Below are 16,592 nucleotides of genomic sequence, written 5' to 3' on the forward strand. Positions count from 1 at the left end.
GTCGACGAGATCCTGTGGTCCCCAAACCGCACTCCCTCCGCCCCCTGGCTGCGCCTAGAAATTCTGTTCATAAAAATAATGAACAGAACCGGTGACAAAGGGCAGCCCTGCCGGAGTCCAACATGCACTGGAAATGAAATATACGAGGTGATAAAATGGTTGAAGTATAGATACAGTAACTTAAATGGCTAAGGAGTAAAATCACTGCTCATTTTGCCTAAACCAGGTTTTATTTGGCTGGACTTCTAGCTTGCTCCTCGCTGCTGACCGACCGTTCAAACTTTGTTCTGCCTTTGTTTTTGTGCAGCTGATGGAGTTCCACCAGCAGGGGGCAGATGTGCTGCTGCAGGACGCAGCCGGCCGCACGCTGCTGCATCACGCCGTGCAGGCCCGCAGCAAGGACATGGTCAAGTACCTCATCGCTAACGGTGAGCACGTGCCTGGGAGTGTGAGCAAAGCTCCAACACATGCTCCAGTTATGACCTGCTGCAGGCCACTGATCATACTCATCAGTCAACAGTGCTTGTGTCATTTTACGTTTGAAGATTTATGTCAGTAGAGTGCCTTTCACCAACACAGCGTCTGAACACACTGTCTCTGTCTTGTCTCATTAAGTGCCCACATCTCACCTGGACATAACAGAGAAGGCAACGTAAGTGTCTTAAATCTCACTCAGTCCTGTAATTGGATCTGGAGACTGTGATTCCTCAGACTGGACACTGTGTGTGTTTGTGTTGCAGAGGAGAGACGGCGCTCCATAAAGCTGCCACCTCGGGTCAGCGGAGCATCTGTCACTATCTGGTGGAGGCCGGGGCGTCGCTGACCAAGACAGACCTGCAGGTGACCAGTGCTCACCTGTAACACAACACACTGCGAGCGACACACTGGAGCTGCTGGCCGTGCTGAGCCCATGGGCCGTTAGTCCCGTTGCCCTCTTACTACTTCTGTACTTCCACTACATTAGTTTAACAGCTAAAGGTACTTTGTAAATGAAGTTTTACATCCAGAATCAGTCGGTTGATAAAATATGATTAACTATCAACAGCTGTCGGATGGATTGTGATGTGGCTCAGACGTTCATGTTGCCCTCAGGATGTGACTGACTTTTCCCGTAGCGCCACCACCAGGTCAACATTTTAATGTGTCCAGTACTTTGGTTTCTGACCAAACACCTGCAGAACTAATGAGGCTCCCATCAGCCTCAGTTGGATGCTGTGTTTACTGCTGAGTAGCTAGCGTTAGCATGCTAAACTAAAGATACATTGACACAGTCACTGAGAGCATCCACGGTGCACGAAGCAACGTGAGGAGCTGCTCACAGCTGGAAGCAGCTGTGTATGTGTTGAAGTCTGATAGATTACATTAGATGCATTTGAACTTTATATTGATGACGTTTATTGGGCAATAGCTTCTCAAATATTATATCTGTCCCTGTTGGTACTGCAGCGTAGGGGTTAGTACTGCAGTGTGCATTTGCAACACAGCTTCAGGTTCTTGTGATGAACTGACTGACTAAAACTTTTGCTCCTACTTCAGCTTGACTTTGGCGTTTCCTACACTTCCCACCCTGAAGGCAACAGCGGTCACCTCTTTCACTGCAGCCTCGTCTGGTCTCACAGCTTTATGACATCCTGGTGTCTTCGTGCAGCTGTAGACGTTGAAGTTTACTGGGTAGATTTTGTCCCGCCTGAGGAAACGGCTTCACACAGCAGCAAACAGCCACTACTGAGCGCCAATGGGCACCACCCAGCAACAGGACAAAATCTACCCAGTAAACTTCAACGTCTACAGCTTTATGACATCCTGGTGTCTTCGGTCTTCGGTCTTCGTGCAGCTGTACCACTCACTCTATTTGACCCACTTGTAAAAAGTGATTAATGTTGTGTGTCATTGAGAAGCGGAGCACTGCAGGATCCCCGGCCTCACTCTGACACACACAAAGGCCACAGCGCACCGTCGTCATGGTGAAGCCAGTGGTAACAGGAAGCAGCCTATAATCTGAGGTTTTTCTTCTCCTCTCCAGCAAATGAAAAGAGCTCATGTGTGTGTTGGTGTGGAGCCCAGCTCCACCCCAGGGTTAGAGGGGAGCTGAGAGGCTGTTTGTGTCCTGCTCTCATTTGTCACACCATCTGTGGGTCCGTGTGTCCGTCCCTGGCTCCGTGTGTCCGGCCCCCGGCTCCGTGCTTCTGTCTATGCACAGTGAATTCGGAACATCTGAGTAGTGCATGAACTAATGTGCATGTGATGATGTGAGCAGTGAAACGGAGTGTTTCACTGAGAAGAAGATCTGGACATAGGCAGCTGATCATTGTTCAAACTGGTGACAACTTTGTTAGAATGTGTTAAGAGCGAGAAACACTGCAGAAGAAACCACACGTCATGGAGACAAACTGTGTCTCAGACCTGCTGGACTGTGCACAGAGCAGCAGACACGTTTTCACCTGACTGAATGTCTGTGTTTCAGGGTGACACTCCCAAGCAGCACGCAGAGAAGGCCGACCATCAGGACCTGGCTGAGTACCTGGAGAACCGCCAACACTACCAGATGATCCAGAGAGAAGACCAGGAGACGACAGTCTGACCTCCAGGCTGTCTGTGCACATCTGTCTGTCCTTAGGTCTTTAATTCACCTCCTCCTTTGTCCCTGTGACATCTGGAGCCCAGGGTCCAGGGAAAAATTGGCTAATTTAATGTATGCGACCACCCGTTAGCTAGTGCTGTGTCTTCTCTACTGTAAGAAGCAGGACAACGGTGATTTATCACTTCATCTTTCACTGACCACTGGGTTTTGCTGAGGACTAGAAATCCTCTGTCCTATGGTGAAGTCCATCCAAACATTCAAACATCTGCACACTCCAGTGAATTCAGACATTCCCATCTCCTACAAACATTGGCGCTGTGACGTCTGTGTACAGGAAGTGAAACAGCCGCACAGCGACTGCAGCTTTCCCCACTTCACATGGAACAGCAGCAGAAGACCTCCTGGTTGGATGTCCTTGTTAAGTGTCTGGATCTTTCCCTTAGGCAGCAGTAAATCTAGTTATTTATGACTAATGTGTAGAGATAACACAGTCTGCTTTGATTCCAGCCATCGTTGGACTGTTTTGTCTGTCGTGCAGCTGTAAAGCAGAGGGACCTTGTGCTGTGATGTGTGTCCTGTGTGCAGAGCTGAGACCTCGTAGACTCATCAGTGTTGAAACCAGTTTGTGCCAAAACAGCCACGTGTGTGTTTTTAATTAGTGACATAATGCTGTAAAGTAACGGATAAATAACTGTTCTGTTTGGGTTTTATCAGATTTGAGTGACCTGCAATAAATCATGTCAGTAACAGTCTCCTGAGGGGAAATTGAATTTCTTGCCAAGAAGAAGCTGTTTGGTTCAGCGCTGGAGCCACGAGTCAGTCGAGAGACAACTGGCTGTCCATCGTGTCTGAACACTGCTTCTTTGTTTTACGCAACGGCAAATCGACCGTTTTGGGGCTTTAGAGTGATCGGTCCAAATGTTTGACATCGAGTTGGGCTGGAGGTTGTCCAGAGCATGTTTCCAAATGTTTTTCACATTAAAAGATAAAATGAGTAATAATCACAGGTCAGGCAGTCTAGGTCCATTTTAAACTGGAACTCCATTCATATTATGAATCCTTCCCATCACCCAGGTCAGACCCCTGAGTTTAGATCATTTCATTATCAGTCGGTGTTTCTGTTTTCTGGCACAGCAAACAATCTATGGGTTTTGGACGCTGGTTACCGGCTGCAGTAGGAGGGAGTCCACAGGGTTAAACAGCAGCAACCGGTCCTGATGGGGCTGGCCCCCCACAGCATTCAACAAAGGGCTGCACGCGTGACTGAGCCATCAGAGCTGAGAGAAACGCGCTGCGCTCTGCTGTCGCGCACAAGCTCAGTGGAACATAGTAGAACTCATTAGAACCACACACTGGAGCTGCTTCTCCCTACTCAGTGCAACTCTGTAAATAAAAAGGTTGGTCACAGGATCGTTGTTAAGCAGTGGCACAAAATAAATACTGCAGTACAATTTGCATGTACTTATACTGGAGTATTTTACATTTATAACTGCAGTTCAGAAGCAAATACTGTACTACATTTATCTAAGAACTGTAGTTACTTATCTAATATGGATTAGTGAGAACATACGAGTTATGATGTGCTTCCCCTGCAGTGTAGCTAACACCGCTGCCACCTCTGAACACAGTAATGCAAACCAGCCATTTAACACACATTGTGCAGGTATACAGTGTTTTGATGTTTATAGTTATGTAAACGTGAGTGCAGGACTTCACCTGTAACAGTACACTACTACTACACACCTACAGGTTACTTCATCCAAACCACTCACACCAGTTTTCCCACATGCACACTGAGTATTTTAGATTCAACAGACACGTCTGTGTGCTGTAATGTCAGGTCTTATTTTACTCTTAGTGCACAAAGAACAAGGTTGTTGGAAGGAAGTCAGGTGTGAGAAACACAGCAGGTGATAGCTGACAGGCCAAACCCCCACCGAGCAGGGCGAGTCTCCAGAGCAGCGTCAGGTCTCCTTTGTTGGAGAAGGAAACGTCCTCCTTCCAAACCAGATCCCCTCACTGTGTCCAACATGTCCTGGTCCTACCTTCTTTAATGTGAGGAGCTGATGCTTTTCTTTGTCAGACATGAGAATCAAATGAGTCTCTGTGGATCTGTTGGTTGGACACAACAAGACGTGTGGAGACGCCACCTTTGGCTCCGGAGAGTCACAGTGGGACTTTTTCCCAGTGTCTGACATTCTGGGGATAAACAGATCAATCAGATCATCAGGATGATGATCAGCTGATTGATCAGTGGCCCTGCTGGTTATGTTTCCACTCAGTCAGTCAGGAGTCTCCTTTCGTCTGAATGTGAAGGTGCTGAGTGCAGCCAGTTTTTGAAAGAGAGCAGTGGAGGTGCAGGAATGTGTGCAGACGCAGCTGGCTGAAGCCGGCTGGGTGGACTTTGACCCATTTCACTGTGTGACTCACGTCATCCACACACTCCTGCAGCACTAAAGCAGTTTCTGTTTGTCCCATCCACACAAACGCACCCAGGCTGTTTGCTCACTCCGTTTCTAACCAGCACAAAAATGTGAGCTATGAAGCTGCACTTAACACTAATGAGCTAAGTTTGTGTTGTTCCCTAAGGGTGTGGATTAAAGCCTGTGATGTCAGCATGAGGCTGGTTTTCACAGGCGCTGTGTGTGTGTGTGGGGGGGGGGCTGTGCAGCAGCAGCAGCAGCAGCAGCTGAAGGCAGCGACAGAAGGCGACGACTCCTCAGCTCGACTGGCTGCTCCTCTGAGCCCTGCACGTAAGTTTGTGTTTTTATCACCTTTTACCCTCAGAAACACACAATAGACCAACACCGTGTTTAGCTTCATTTTCAGAAATAGAATTTGTAGTGTTAAAGCTGAAAAGATCTGCCGATTAACCACTGAGTCCACAAACTGAATTCATCTGCAGTTTGTTCACTTTGCTTTTTAAGAGAAAAGTGATTGATTTCAGCCTCTGAAGCATGAAGGTTTCCTGCTTCTTTGTCATGCCACTGTAATCTGTCTGAAGTTTAAAATGTGGATCAGACAAAAGAAGTAGAACAATTTTATATCACTTTTATTTTGAAAGAGTCTGCAGATGAATCTGGAATGTGATTGGCTTTCAACCAGTTGCAGCCTCACTCAGGTTCTCTCAGCTACTTCACCACGTATCTGAAATCTTGTATTTTACAGGAGAAGGGAGAAAGTTTGTTTTGAAGGATTTTTCAAATGCTATTTTAAAGGACATATGGCAAACGGTGCTGACATTATTTTGAAAATTGGGTGAAGTTTATTTTAGCTGAAAGTTGAGCTGTGCACACCAACATCTGTTCTGAGAGACTGAGCACTTATCTTCATAATAACAGACAGGATGTTTGCTGTGGTTTTTCTCTTGTGCTTTGGTCTCTTAATTTAAAACAGAAGCCACATGGCTGCTGCACACACCCGGCCGTGGGTTGTAAGGGGTTTTAATTGTCCACATGGTCCACAAAGGGCAGTACTGTGGCATACAGTCTGCAGATGGTTTGGCCTCTGGCACAGCTTGTATAACCTTGCTAGTGTGGTTTGCTTCGAATCTTCAGGAGGTGTTCAACTCGGGCTGAAGTGTCTGGACAGTTTCTGGCTTCGCACTTCATTTTCCTTTAATCAAAGGTTCCATCAGGCCAGGGCAACTGAATGTTCCAGCTCGCCGCGAGCAGGCCACACCTCGGGCAGCAGGATGGGCCTGGCTCACATGCCTTTCTTTATGACCGCAGCAGGGCGGGTTAACTGCTTGAGGCTGAACCACTCATCTTTAAACTTTGTTTCGTGTTTGCCTCCGGATGTGAGAGTGAACCCTGAGCTTCAGCAGCAACTTCCTCTAAATGTTGTTTCTAGTTGGAAGCAAAGGGAGCAGCCCACTGCCTTTCTTCATGCTAAGATTTCATTGTTTTCTTATGCAAAGAAGAATCTATTCAGGGCGGTTCAGGCCGGGGGGTGGGGGGCTGGGGTGGCACAGCTCCTAAGAAGCGGCATGAGATGTGTGTTAGGCTTTAGAGAAATGAAACCAGGCTAGAGGAGGCTTTGTTTTGGGCCAATGAATCAGTATTCTTTTGAGGGGAAATCTAAAGGGCTCTTTCAGATGCTGCTTGGCCTCCTCACCCCCTCCCCTCCCCTCTACTCCCCCTCACTCCTCCTCCTCCTCTTTATTGATGGAGGACAGAGCGGAGGCCTGCTGAGAGCTGGTTCTTTTCTCATGAAAGCTGCAGGAGGAGCGAGAAGAGCAGGATTTGCTCTGCCAGCTGACATTTGAAAGAGGACCAGTGCTTTAATGGAGGCCTGAAAGAGGAGTCTGTCATTTCTCAGCACAATAACAACAGAGAGGGAGTGAGGGAGAGAGGAGCTTTATGGGTAATTGACTCTCTCTTTGTCAAAGCAGAGCCAAGAGCCTGCTCTGCATTTTGCCTCTGAGCTGTGTGACGCTGAAGGACGAGGGAGAGCAGGAAGAAACCAGAACCTGTACAGCAGCAGAATCTGAACTGTGTGAATACATTAGCCTACTTCTATAATCTGGACGCTGCTGTTACTACAATAGTCAGATTATATGGCTTAAGCTTTGTGCGACTGGGGGCTGAGCTGGAAGGGGAGCAGATTTGATTTGGACCATCTGGCTGTAGCCAAGCTCGCGGTGCCGGATCAGGGCACGGTGAAACATCAGGATCAGATTAGGACAAACGACCAGAGGGCTCTGTCTGTCCTCATCTGAAAATCCAGGCTCATCTCTGAAGACTAGAAACAAAGGGTTAAAATTAGAGTATGAAAATCGGGGCCTCCACCCATGGCACTCCTCCCACACAGGAGCACAACCCCCAAACAGTTCAGCTTCTGTCTTTGTGGTCGTTTTCTCATTATTGATCAAGTAAAACCAGTAACACTTCATAAAAAGAGCACAAATCACTGAAGGTGTCACTGTATACATATCTGTACTTCCTGTTCTTCCCCACTAACAGATGGCCAGGTCACTATAGATCAATTAATTCACATTTACTTCCTGCGTTTGACAGCTGCACTAGAGCTACACACAGCTCATTTCAGCTGCATGCGTCTGCAAACATGAGGAATATTTCTACGTCACTGCATGTCCCAGTCGTGTTTACATTTACCAGCTAGTAAAAAGTGACCAAAACCTGTAGAAAGGCCAGTAACAGAATGCCGACGTGTACATCACTGTGCTGCTGATGGTTGTAGTGCAGTGTCCCCTGCCCTGTTGTACACGTTGCATCAGAAACACACAGTAACAGGCCACTGTTAGTTTGAGGACAGTTTGTCCTCTGCCTATAGAGGCTGATCACACACATGCATGTGTAACTGGAGTGAAGCCGCTTTGGCTCCATGTCAACACATGTAAGAAGTTCACACTCCTTAATGAGCAGAAGGCTGCAGTGACTTGTTAACAGGAGCTCCTGATACAGTAACTGAGGCTTTACATCCTCACTAGTCATGCATTAGCTAAAGTTTGAGCCCTTATTGTGAAGTGATACTGTGTGAAGTCTTACAGTTGCAGAGAAAGACACTGGGGGCTTTTGAGGTTCTTGGCCCTCCCCCGTTGGGTGAATGGGCAAATAGTGTGCTTTGAGTGTTCTGCAATGCGTAGAAACGGGTACGGGACCATTTAGTGTGTTATTGTTTTAGAGACATCCGTGTCTTTGTGTCTGCAGAATGCGAAGTTTGTTCTCAGTGACGCTGCTGCTGCTCCTGGCCCTGACGCTCACCGCCGAGGCCACCAAGAGAGGCAGAACCCACAAAGGTGAGGCCTCGGTACCACTTCAGTCAGCACACGGACGTTCTGAGCTAAATGCTCACATCAGTAGGTGTAATGTTTAGTGTGTGAGCATGCTAGCATTAGCACTGGACACAGTTACTACAGTTCATCCTGAACCACGTGTTATCACAGTCTGTCCAACAGCTGGTGAGATTTAATCAGCACTTACAAAGTGTTGTGGATGTAAAACTAACAAAGTAATTTTAGCTGTTAAATGTAGTGGAAAGTGTCTGGTTGTCTGTCTGTGTTGTAGACTGGCCACCTGTCCAGGGTGGAAATCTACTATTAATTACTACAACAAAAGATGGCAGGAGGTGTAATTTCACTTTTATAAGAGTAAACTTTCTGGTGATGGTAACTTGATGTTGGAGTAGGGGAAAGCTAAACATGGATCCACTTGGAGAAACAAACCCCGTGTGTGTCTGGCCTATGTCCTACGTCAAGACTCCTGCTGAGATCAAACGGGTCCCGACCTGAAAGCAGGAGCCTCACACATGGGTCTCGTTATCTCTGATGTCCATCCAGAATAAACTGACTTAGAATCAGAGGAGGTGAGCTGCAGAGCCTGCCTGAGAATCCTGCAGTTTTTGAATTTCCTTCAGTGTCGCAGTGATCCAGTGACAGTGTCCATGGGGACAAATACAGGCTAACAAAACAACAGACAAGTCCTCAGCCTATGTTTCAACAAGGTGTGAAATGTTTGAGAACTGACTTTTCAGTGAAACAGGAGACATCCTGTGTCCAGCTTTTTAATGAATACGTAGAAGTTCAGAGAAGCTAAAGGGAGGAGGAGGAGGAGGAGGAGCAGCACTATACACCATCTCCCTTAGTGAGTCGCTCTCAGAGCAGAGTGACCTTGTCTCAGTGAATGTGTGAATGTTTTGCAGTGTGACTGACTGCAGCTGTGACTCTGTCCCCCCCAGGTGGCAAACATGATAAATCCAAGGCTGCTTCAGAGTGCTCCGCTGCAGAGATGCAGTATGGGAAATGTGTGCCAGAGCATGGAGACTGTGGAGACGGCCTGAGGGAGGCCACATGCAACGACCGCACCGACAAGATCCCATGCAAGATCCCCTGCAACTGGAAGAAGGACATCAGTAAGACTCAGCTCACACACCTGGCCAGCAGTGGCTGTTGACACAAGTCGGCCCAGAGAGAATGCACAAGCCCTGCAGGGGTCACGGAGTTAAAAGCCAGTTGTGTGCATGTTAATCACAGTGCCACCTCCCCCCTCGTAGATGCCACTCGAGAGGTTTTAATAAGAATGGCAACTTTGTAAAGCACTGAATTAAGCTGACGCGTTGCGCAGTTCATTGGTCTGAAGCGCTGGCTGAGGTCAAAGGGGTGACGCCCGCTGAGCTCGGCCGCATCCTGGTGTCTAGAAACAGAATATATATGTTAAAATAATGCACGTGGTTGTGGTGCTTTGATTTTGACAACAAAGCCTGTGTTATAGAAACAAATCACTTTAAAACATGTTCCCAGCGCTGAGCTGAAAGACTGAGGCAGCAGTGTGTAGGTCTGATGGGCATGGTGGGATCATCCGAGACAAAGACCCCAGTAAATCCACAGTGAGTGGAGCACGCACAGCTGAGGGAACAGTTCTGATTAAATCGGAACACCAAGTTCTTTTTTTCAAGTATCTTATGACAAAGTTTGGTAACAAACATCTTTTGAAATGAACTTTTATCAAGTTGAGGAATTGATGACATTTCAAAGTTATAACTGGGACTTTCATTCGTTTGTCATTCGTTTCTTGGAGCCGACCTTTGGTGGTCGACGCTGGTACTGCATCAGGGAGGGAATGAAGTGTTGGGTTTGACTGCAGAGAGGAGGTGAGTTTGGTTTCAGGTGAACAGGTTGTCAGTTTGACAGCACAGGCACCAGTTAGGTGAATCATCATGGGTTCAGCTTTGGCACCGTGATGCTGCAGACACTTTGTCTGTGACTGTAAACGTGGCATTTGGACAAAAGTGTTTTTTGGGGATTTAAACAGTCACAGCTCGGTGTGGATGTCTTACAGGTGACTGTAAGTATAAGTTTGGGCCGTGGGGACCCTGCGACGCTGCCACCAACACCAAGAACCGATCAGGAACCCTGAAGAGAGTGCTGTTCAACGCAGAGTGCCAGACTACCATCAAAGTGTCCAAGCCCTGCTCCTCCAAAGTCAAGAAAACCAGAGGTAAGACGTTCGAAAGCCGGGTCCATCTTGGATCTGGACCAAACAAATCCCATACTGAGTTGTTCAGCCAGTTCTCTGTTCAGTCTGTTTGCTCTCAGCGTCTACTCGTGTCAGCAAAGAAAAGCTAATTAAATCGGTCATGACTTGCCATCTCATAATTACAAGATCTCTTCTTGTAATTATAAGATAATGCAGGAATGTTGCAGAATGTGTCTGAAAATCATCAGCATACACAGTGGTCCAAAACAAGCTGCTGCCTACTCACCGTGCATCTTTTACTTGTACAGCGCCTTTCTATGCATTGCAGCACACTCCAAGCACTTTCACACTGTTTGGCCATTCGCACTCCCAAATACTCCCACATTCACGTACCGGTATCATCAGCAGGTTCGGTGTCTGCTCAAGGACACTTCGAGGCTGGGAATCGAACCGCCAATCTTCCAGTTAGGAGACCCCGCTCTACCTCCTGATCCACAGCAGCTGTAATGTAATTGTCAGTATGTAGCAAGATGAACTGCTAATACAGTAGTTAATTTGAATGCAGTGCCCTTCCATAAAAATGTTTTTTAAAAAAGTTGATTTTTAATAATAAATAAAAACTACATTTTTAACAGACGTCTTCACCTACTGACGAAGATTCACTAGGGAATTGAAAGGGTTTCAGATGTGACTGAATCCTCGGACCCCAACCACAGCCTGTCAGCTGATTTATGCTCATATGAGTTAAAAATCACTTATTAAAAAGTTGATCATTAACATGCAACTTTGACACATAATTTAAATGTAATGTAATGTTAATGATGGTTACATGGTAAGTTTCAAGCAGCTGTTTTTAATTGTGCATCTCAAATGACTGTTTATTTAAAGATACTTCCTGATCTTGGTGTAGAGCTAAACATTTTAAAATGGCCTCAGTTTGCAGGTGTTTTTTTACAGAAGTGCCTCAAATTCACAAAAAAAAAAGAATGACCTCATCTCATACCTGCCTGAGGATCATCAGGTTTTTAAGAATTCTTCATCAAACTACTACCTCCAGTGGTACACAGCAAACATCTAGTGTTAGTTACTTTGGTGTACCTAGTGCTCCAAAACATGAACAGATGCAACTTGCTAGATGCAACTATATTGGTTTTATAAATAAATCAAGTAGCTACCCATAATGCCTCTGTCTGAAATACTGTCTCTGCTCAGCTGTACGGCGTCTGACAAAAGGAGATCCTCTGTTCTCCTTTGTATGCAGTGCGCTCCTGTAGTTTAGTGTCGGCCTTAAGTGGTGAAGTGCAGTAATACAGGAGGTTCATTCAGAACCAAGCAGTGTTTAACTTTTTCTTTCAGCGTGGTGTCATCTGGCATGACACTGCATTAGCCAATCGCCTGCCTGCAAACGTGCATTCCTGGTTGATGACTTTGTAACTTGAACACTGTATTTCTGCTGTTTACTTAGAACCATCTGTTCCTCCAGCAGCTCCAGCTTAAAGTCGCATTAACACAGACATCTGTCCTGTGTGAAAAGGCACAGGGGCTCTGGGGGGTGGTTCATTCATTATCAGGAAGCCCAGATGGAGGAACAGATCATGTGTTTACAGTGGTTTGTAACACTCAGACAGGATCGTACATCACAGTGGCAGTTTTATCTTTGGTCATAATGATCTCAAGCTTCACAGCAGAAAAACGGTCATGCACCAGGAATGTGCATTTGCATGCATGTGATTGTCCAACGCAGCAGCTTGATGCACAGAAGACAAATTGGGGCAACTGTAAAAAAAAAAAATTTGAGTTCTGACTTTCAACAGAATATTAACTTTCTTAAAAGTCTGAATTCTACAAAAGTGCATTACATTCATCGAAGGAAAAGAAAAATATTGGAGGATCTCACCTTGCAACTATGAGATGATGCAGGGGCTGAGCGCTGCAGAACCTCATCAGGTTTTAAAGTCTTTAGTATCACAGTAGTCCAGTGACAGTCAGTACGTCCAATACTTCATAGCAGATGTGAACTGTTAACTCGTCGTATGTAGTGTTCCAAAGCGTAAACAAATACAGGCTTTGTTTCCTTCACAGGGGAGAAGAAGCCAAACTAAAGGCTGAAACGAGACGCAGAACACAGCAGGATTTCTCCTCCTCCAGCTGAACAATCGTCTTCACTCCTTCAAACACGAACAACCGAGAGACTCCTCCGAAACACGCCAACCACCTTTCACTTTGGCCTCCTTTTGATTTTATTGTTTCACTGGTTTCTGAGTTGATGTGTGTATTTGGTTAAGTGTGGAAAGCCTTTTCCAGTATCCCCCCCCCTAGATGATGACTAATACTGTCCTCGTAGCTTTTAGTTTAACGGATGGTCCTAAAAGATTTTACTGTAGCTGAAATTAAATTAACATCTGAGAGACGTTCTGGTCCGATCTGAAAGACACACGACGGTCAGGGACATCTTCCACCAGATTATCAAGAGTTTTGTTTTTAGACAAGTTTAGAATTATCACCTTTAAAGTATGTACAAATTTGGAAGGCTTGGGTGGAGCTGTAATGACATAATCTTCTATAAAATCTATTTTTGAACTGTAGTTTGATGGTGCAAGAGGAGACTTGTATAAATGATCAAATTAAATACTGTACATTGTTTTGGTGATGACTTTGGTCTGTTCATTGGCACATAACACAGACGACCGGATCCAGATCAGAACATTTCAGTGGTGACATCAGTTTTTTTTAGAAAATGGTCCTTGCTCACTGTTGCATCACAGTTTGTTTTTTTTTAAATGCTGTGCTCAAAGACATCAGTTACACCAGTTACATGCTAACTTCTAAGGGTCAAAGGTCAGAGTGCTGAGAGCTCTAACAAGGCAGGGCAGACTGGGGAACGGTTTTAAAGAAAAGGGACACGTTTGTGAAATGAGTAACTGAAGATTCGCGTTCAAAGCCAGGCCAGCAATAAACAGTTCAGTCAGATGAACACCAAAGTAACAACCTGAAAATATCTTAAGGTGAAAGAAGACTGGTATCTGCTGGTCATGACTCCAAATCTCCTGCAGCCAAGAACTCTATCAGACAATAGGCCCCTGGACCCCAACAGCTGTCCTACACAGGGCAAGATGCCCAGACTGACACTTAACCACCACACAGACACTAAAGTCCCACACAGAGATGCCAAACCGCTACAAAGACAAAACAAAGTGAGCTTGATCCTGCTGGGGAGACAGACACGTCTGCTGCCTCTGAAGTGTCTCCAGGACTTCTGGACGCTTTCCGGCTCTTTGAAGCCGATTGGTTCCATGAGAGGTCAGAGATGGGGTCACTGCTCACCAAGCTCCGTTGCTTCAAGAGGAAGTCTTTAATGGATGGACTGGACGTCCTGAGCATGCTCAGATGGCTGCGGCTGGCGGCATACAGACGGCTGTACAGGATGATCATGACTAGCACCGTCCCCAGAGTGTAACACTCCCTATTGGGGACAACATGTATGGTGCCAGCAGAGGATGGCGGGGGCCCGAAGGACAGCAGGCGGCTCCAATCATGAGACTGGCTATCGCACCTGTTTGCAGCGCTGGGTAGCTGAGTGGTCGCATCATGCAGAACTGATGATTAGCAGGTTCATGCAAGACTGCACTGGTTTATACTAGGTGTTCCTAATAAACTGAGTGTACATTTACACTGCTTCCTACACAAGGCCCAGGACATGTATATGGACTAAGCAGTAGTGGAAGGAGTACTGCAATTGTTGACTTGAATAAAAGTAGTAATACCACAGTGTAAAAATACTTAAATACAGAAATAAAAGTAGAAGCACAGTATTTGCCTGTGAAATGTAGTGAAGTCTAAGTATGAAGTAGCAGAATACTCAAGTATTGGAAATATTCAAGTACATATATCTCAAACTTGTACTTAAGTACAGTAGCTGAGCAATTTACATAGTTACTTTCCACCACTGGGCCCCAAGTACTGTACAGTGGAAACGTGCACAGCTTTGCATTTTGTAATAACCAGAGTCATTTCCTCACTGAGCCACAGCCTTATTTACACAGAATGCAGGTTATCAAATGTCAAAAGTGTCTGAAATGACCCCAGTTATCACAGTAGTAGCTGATAAATTATTTTAGAAAGCAACCAGTAATCATCGCCGATGGTGAGGTTACTGGAGGTCAGCAGGTCTCTTTAACACCAAGGAGAAGGTCACGTAATGCCGCTCTCTACTATTGTTTATCATCAGTTTATCAGTGATCGGGGCACGTTCAGCTTTTCCCGCTGCATGTGACAGCAGCTCCCAGTGATGGTAGCGAGCTGGTGGTGATGGTGCTCCTGCAGCCCACAGACCCCACTTCATCACATTTAGTCCCCTCGAAGGCATTTTGTCGGTGCAGGAACAGAACCGGAAGCGTTAAAGACGCGTGCATGGACACCCCGCAGCTGGAGTCCGCACAGGGTGCTGTCCCTGGGCCTCTTCAGCTGCTGTTTATTATTCATGGATTTGTCTTTCTATCCATGTTTTATTGCTCATTGTCAAGTTCGTAGGTAGGAGCATCAAAACATACTTGAAGTAGACTACTCGGCCAGACTAATATATTTATTACTGATTATAATTGTTGATGCATTAACGCGGTGCAGCCATTTTAATAAATGTATGCATCCTAAATTAACTGATTAGATTCTGCAGGAAGAAGTACTCAGTTTAAGCAGCAATACCACAGCAAAATACTGCTGTGAGTAAAAGTCATACGTTAGTAAATATTTAAGCAAAAATACAAATGCATTACCAATATATACCTGAAGTACCATCAGTACCAGTACTCGTCCTGCAGAACGGTCCATGTCCCAGTAATGTCTCTGATACTGGATCATAGTGACTAATTACTGTGTTCATCACTTTAATGCTGCAGCTGGTAAAGGTGGAGCTGATGGTAACTACCTTACATACTTATACTGTGAAGTACTTCACATCCTGCTGGGTAGCTGGTGGATTTCCCACTGGGATCAATAGAGTCTGATGGTTCTACTGGGTTTGGTTTGATTCATCTGATTCTGGAAAGGACCTGAAGTTATCGGGTACATGTAGTACCGTAAAAAGTACACGGTTTGCCCCTGACATGGAGTCACAGTATGAAGGAGCAGGATGTGGAAATACTCGAGTACAGATACCTCGGAATTGTCCCTAAATATCCGAGTAAACGTACTTTCCATCTCTGGCCAGTTTGTACTAAAAGCCTGCAGTGTTATCAGAAACTATGCTCATTGATGTGTATGACAGCAGTGACTTACCAGATAAGTCTGCAGCCGTGCCCTCAGCTCCAACCGGTCTGCAGCAGGTTATAAGCGGAGGAGGAATCATTCGTTCTCATTAGCAGAGTCTCCCTAGCAGCTTCCTGACTGTCCTCAGACCAGTCTCTATTTCACGTTGGAAGTAATGACTACTCTGAGGACAGACCAAGCCCAGACCAGTTTCCTTTCTCCATCAGTGCCAATAGAGTCTAAACAGATCCATTTCATCTGTTAGTCTAAGGCTTCTACTGTGTTCAGCTGCTCAAGGACGAACCAGGTGATCAGCATCAGGTCTGAAGGGACGTCAGAGCAGGTAGAGGGGACCACCGATGAGCCGCCGGACACCACATCTGGATGAGGCTCATGTAGTTCTCTAATCCTGTTTCCTCAAGTGGTCACACCTGCAACTGGTGATTTAAGGCTACACACTCCACCCTGGACCGAGCACACACTAGTAAGTGTGGCACAAAGGTGTTTGATATCATCACAGCACAGACAGGACAGTGGGACCCTGAAACAGCAGGAAGCTTCACCTGTACCAAGGGGCCTTGAAGCAAACTGACAGTAAACAGGAGCCCTTGTTCCAGTGTTAACACGCTTCACATTTACCGTTTCATAATGTTGTGCGAAGGCCTAACTCGGTCCATGGGCTGCTGTTTGCCTACCACTGACATGCTGCATTTGAATCCTTTGAATAGAATCCATTTAGGGTTCACGCTTAAAGATTTGCACAACTTCTAGATTTTATAAACTGGGAGACAAACAATCAGATAAATTATTTATTAGCTTTGAACCTAACG

At 45.9% G+C, this 16,592-nt stretch overlaps 2 protein-coding genes across 3 annotated transcripts in view; both read left to right on the forward strand.

Annotated features, from left to right (window-relative positions):
- The window catches only part of dgkzb (diacylglycerol kinase, zeta b), a 29,991-nt gene extending 26,658 nt beyond the window's left edge, over positions 1-3,333 (forward strand). For both annotated transcript variants that reach the window (XM_020615733.1, XM_020615732.1), the window contains 4 exons: positions 308-428; positions 616-652; positions 741-840; positions 2,465-3,333. In XM_020615733.1, coding sequence (XP_020471389.1) covers positions 308-428; positions 616-652; positions 741-840; positions 2,465-2,581 — 375 coding nt within the window. In that variant the 3' untranslated portion in view covers positions 2,582-3,333. The remainder of the gene's footprint in view (positions 1-307; positions 429-615; positions 653-740; positions 841-2,464) is intronic.
- A 1,927-nt stretch (positions 3,334-5,260) lies between these two features.
- On the forward strand, positions 5,261-13,171 carry mdkb (midkine b). Its single transcript, XM_020615734.1, has 5 exons — positions 5,261-5,334; positions 8,254-8,342; positions 9,281-9,454; positions 10,381-10,539; positions 12,601-13,171. Exons 2-5 carry the CDS (start codon positions 8,255-8,257, stop codon positions 12,618-12,620), a joined length of 441 nt encoding a protein of 146 aa, XP_020471390.1. The 5' UTR covers positions 5,261-5,334; position 8,254; the 3' UTR covers positions 12,621-13,171.
- The last annotated feature ends 3,421 nt before the right edge of the window (positions 13,172-16,592 follow it).

This window comes from Monopterus albus, unplaced genomic scaffold (assembly GCF_001952655.1).
Source record: "Monopterus albus unplaced genomic scaffold, M_albus_1.0 scaffold170.1, whole genome shotgun sequence".
NCBI classification, from domain to species: domain Eukaryota; kingdom Metazoa; phylum Chordata; class Actinopteri; order Synbranchiformes; family Synbranchidae; genus Monopterus; species Monopterus albus.

Coding starts and splice junctions, on each gene's coding strand:
- mdkb (XM_020615734.1), top strand. CDS start 8,255: ATGCGAAGTTTGTTCTCAGTGACGCTGCTGCTGCTCCTGGCCCTGACG. Junction 9,455..10,380: donor CAACTGGAAGAAGGACATCA/GTAAGACTCAGC, acceptor GATGTCTTACAG/GTGACTGTAAGTATAAGTTT. Junction 10,540..12,600: donor CAAAGTCAAGAAAACCAGAG/GTAAGACGTTCG, acceptor TTTCCTTCACAG/GGGAGAAGAAGCCAAACTAA.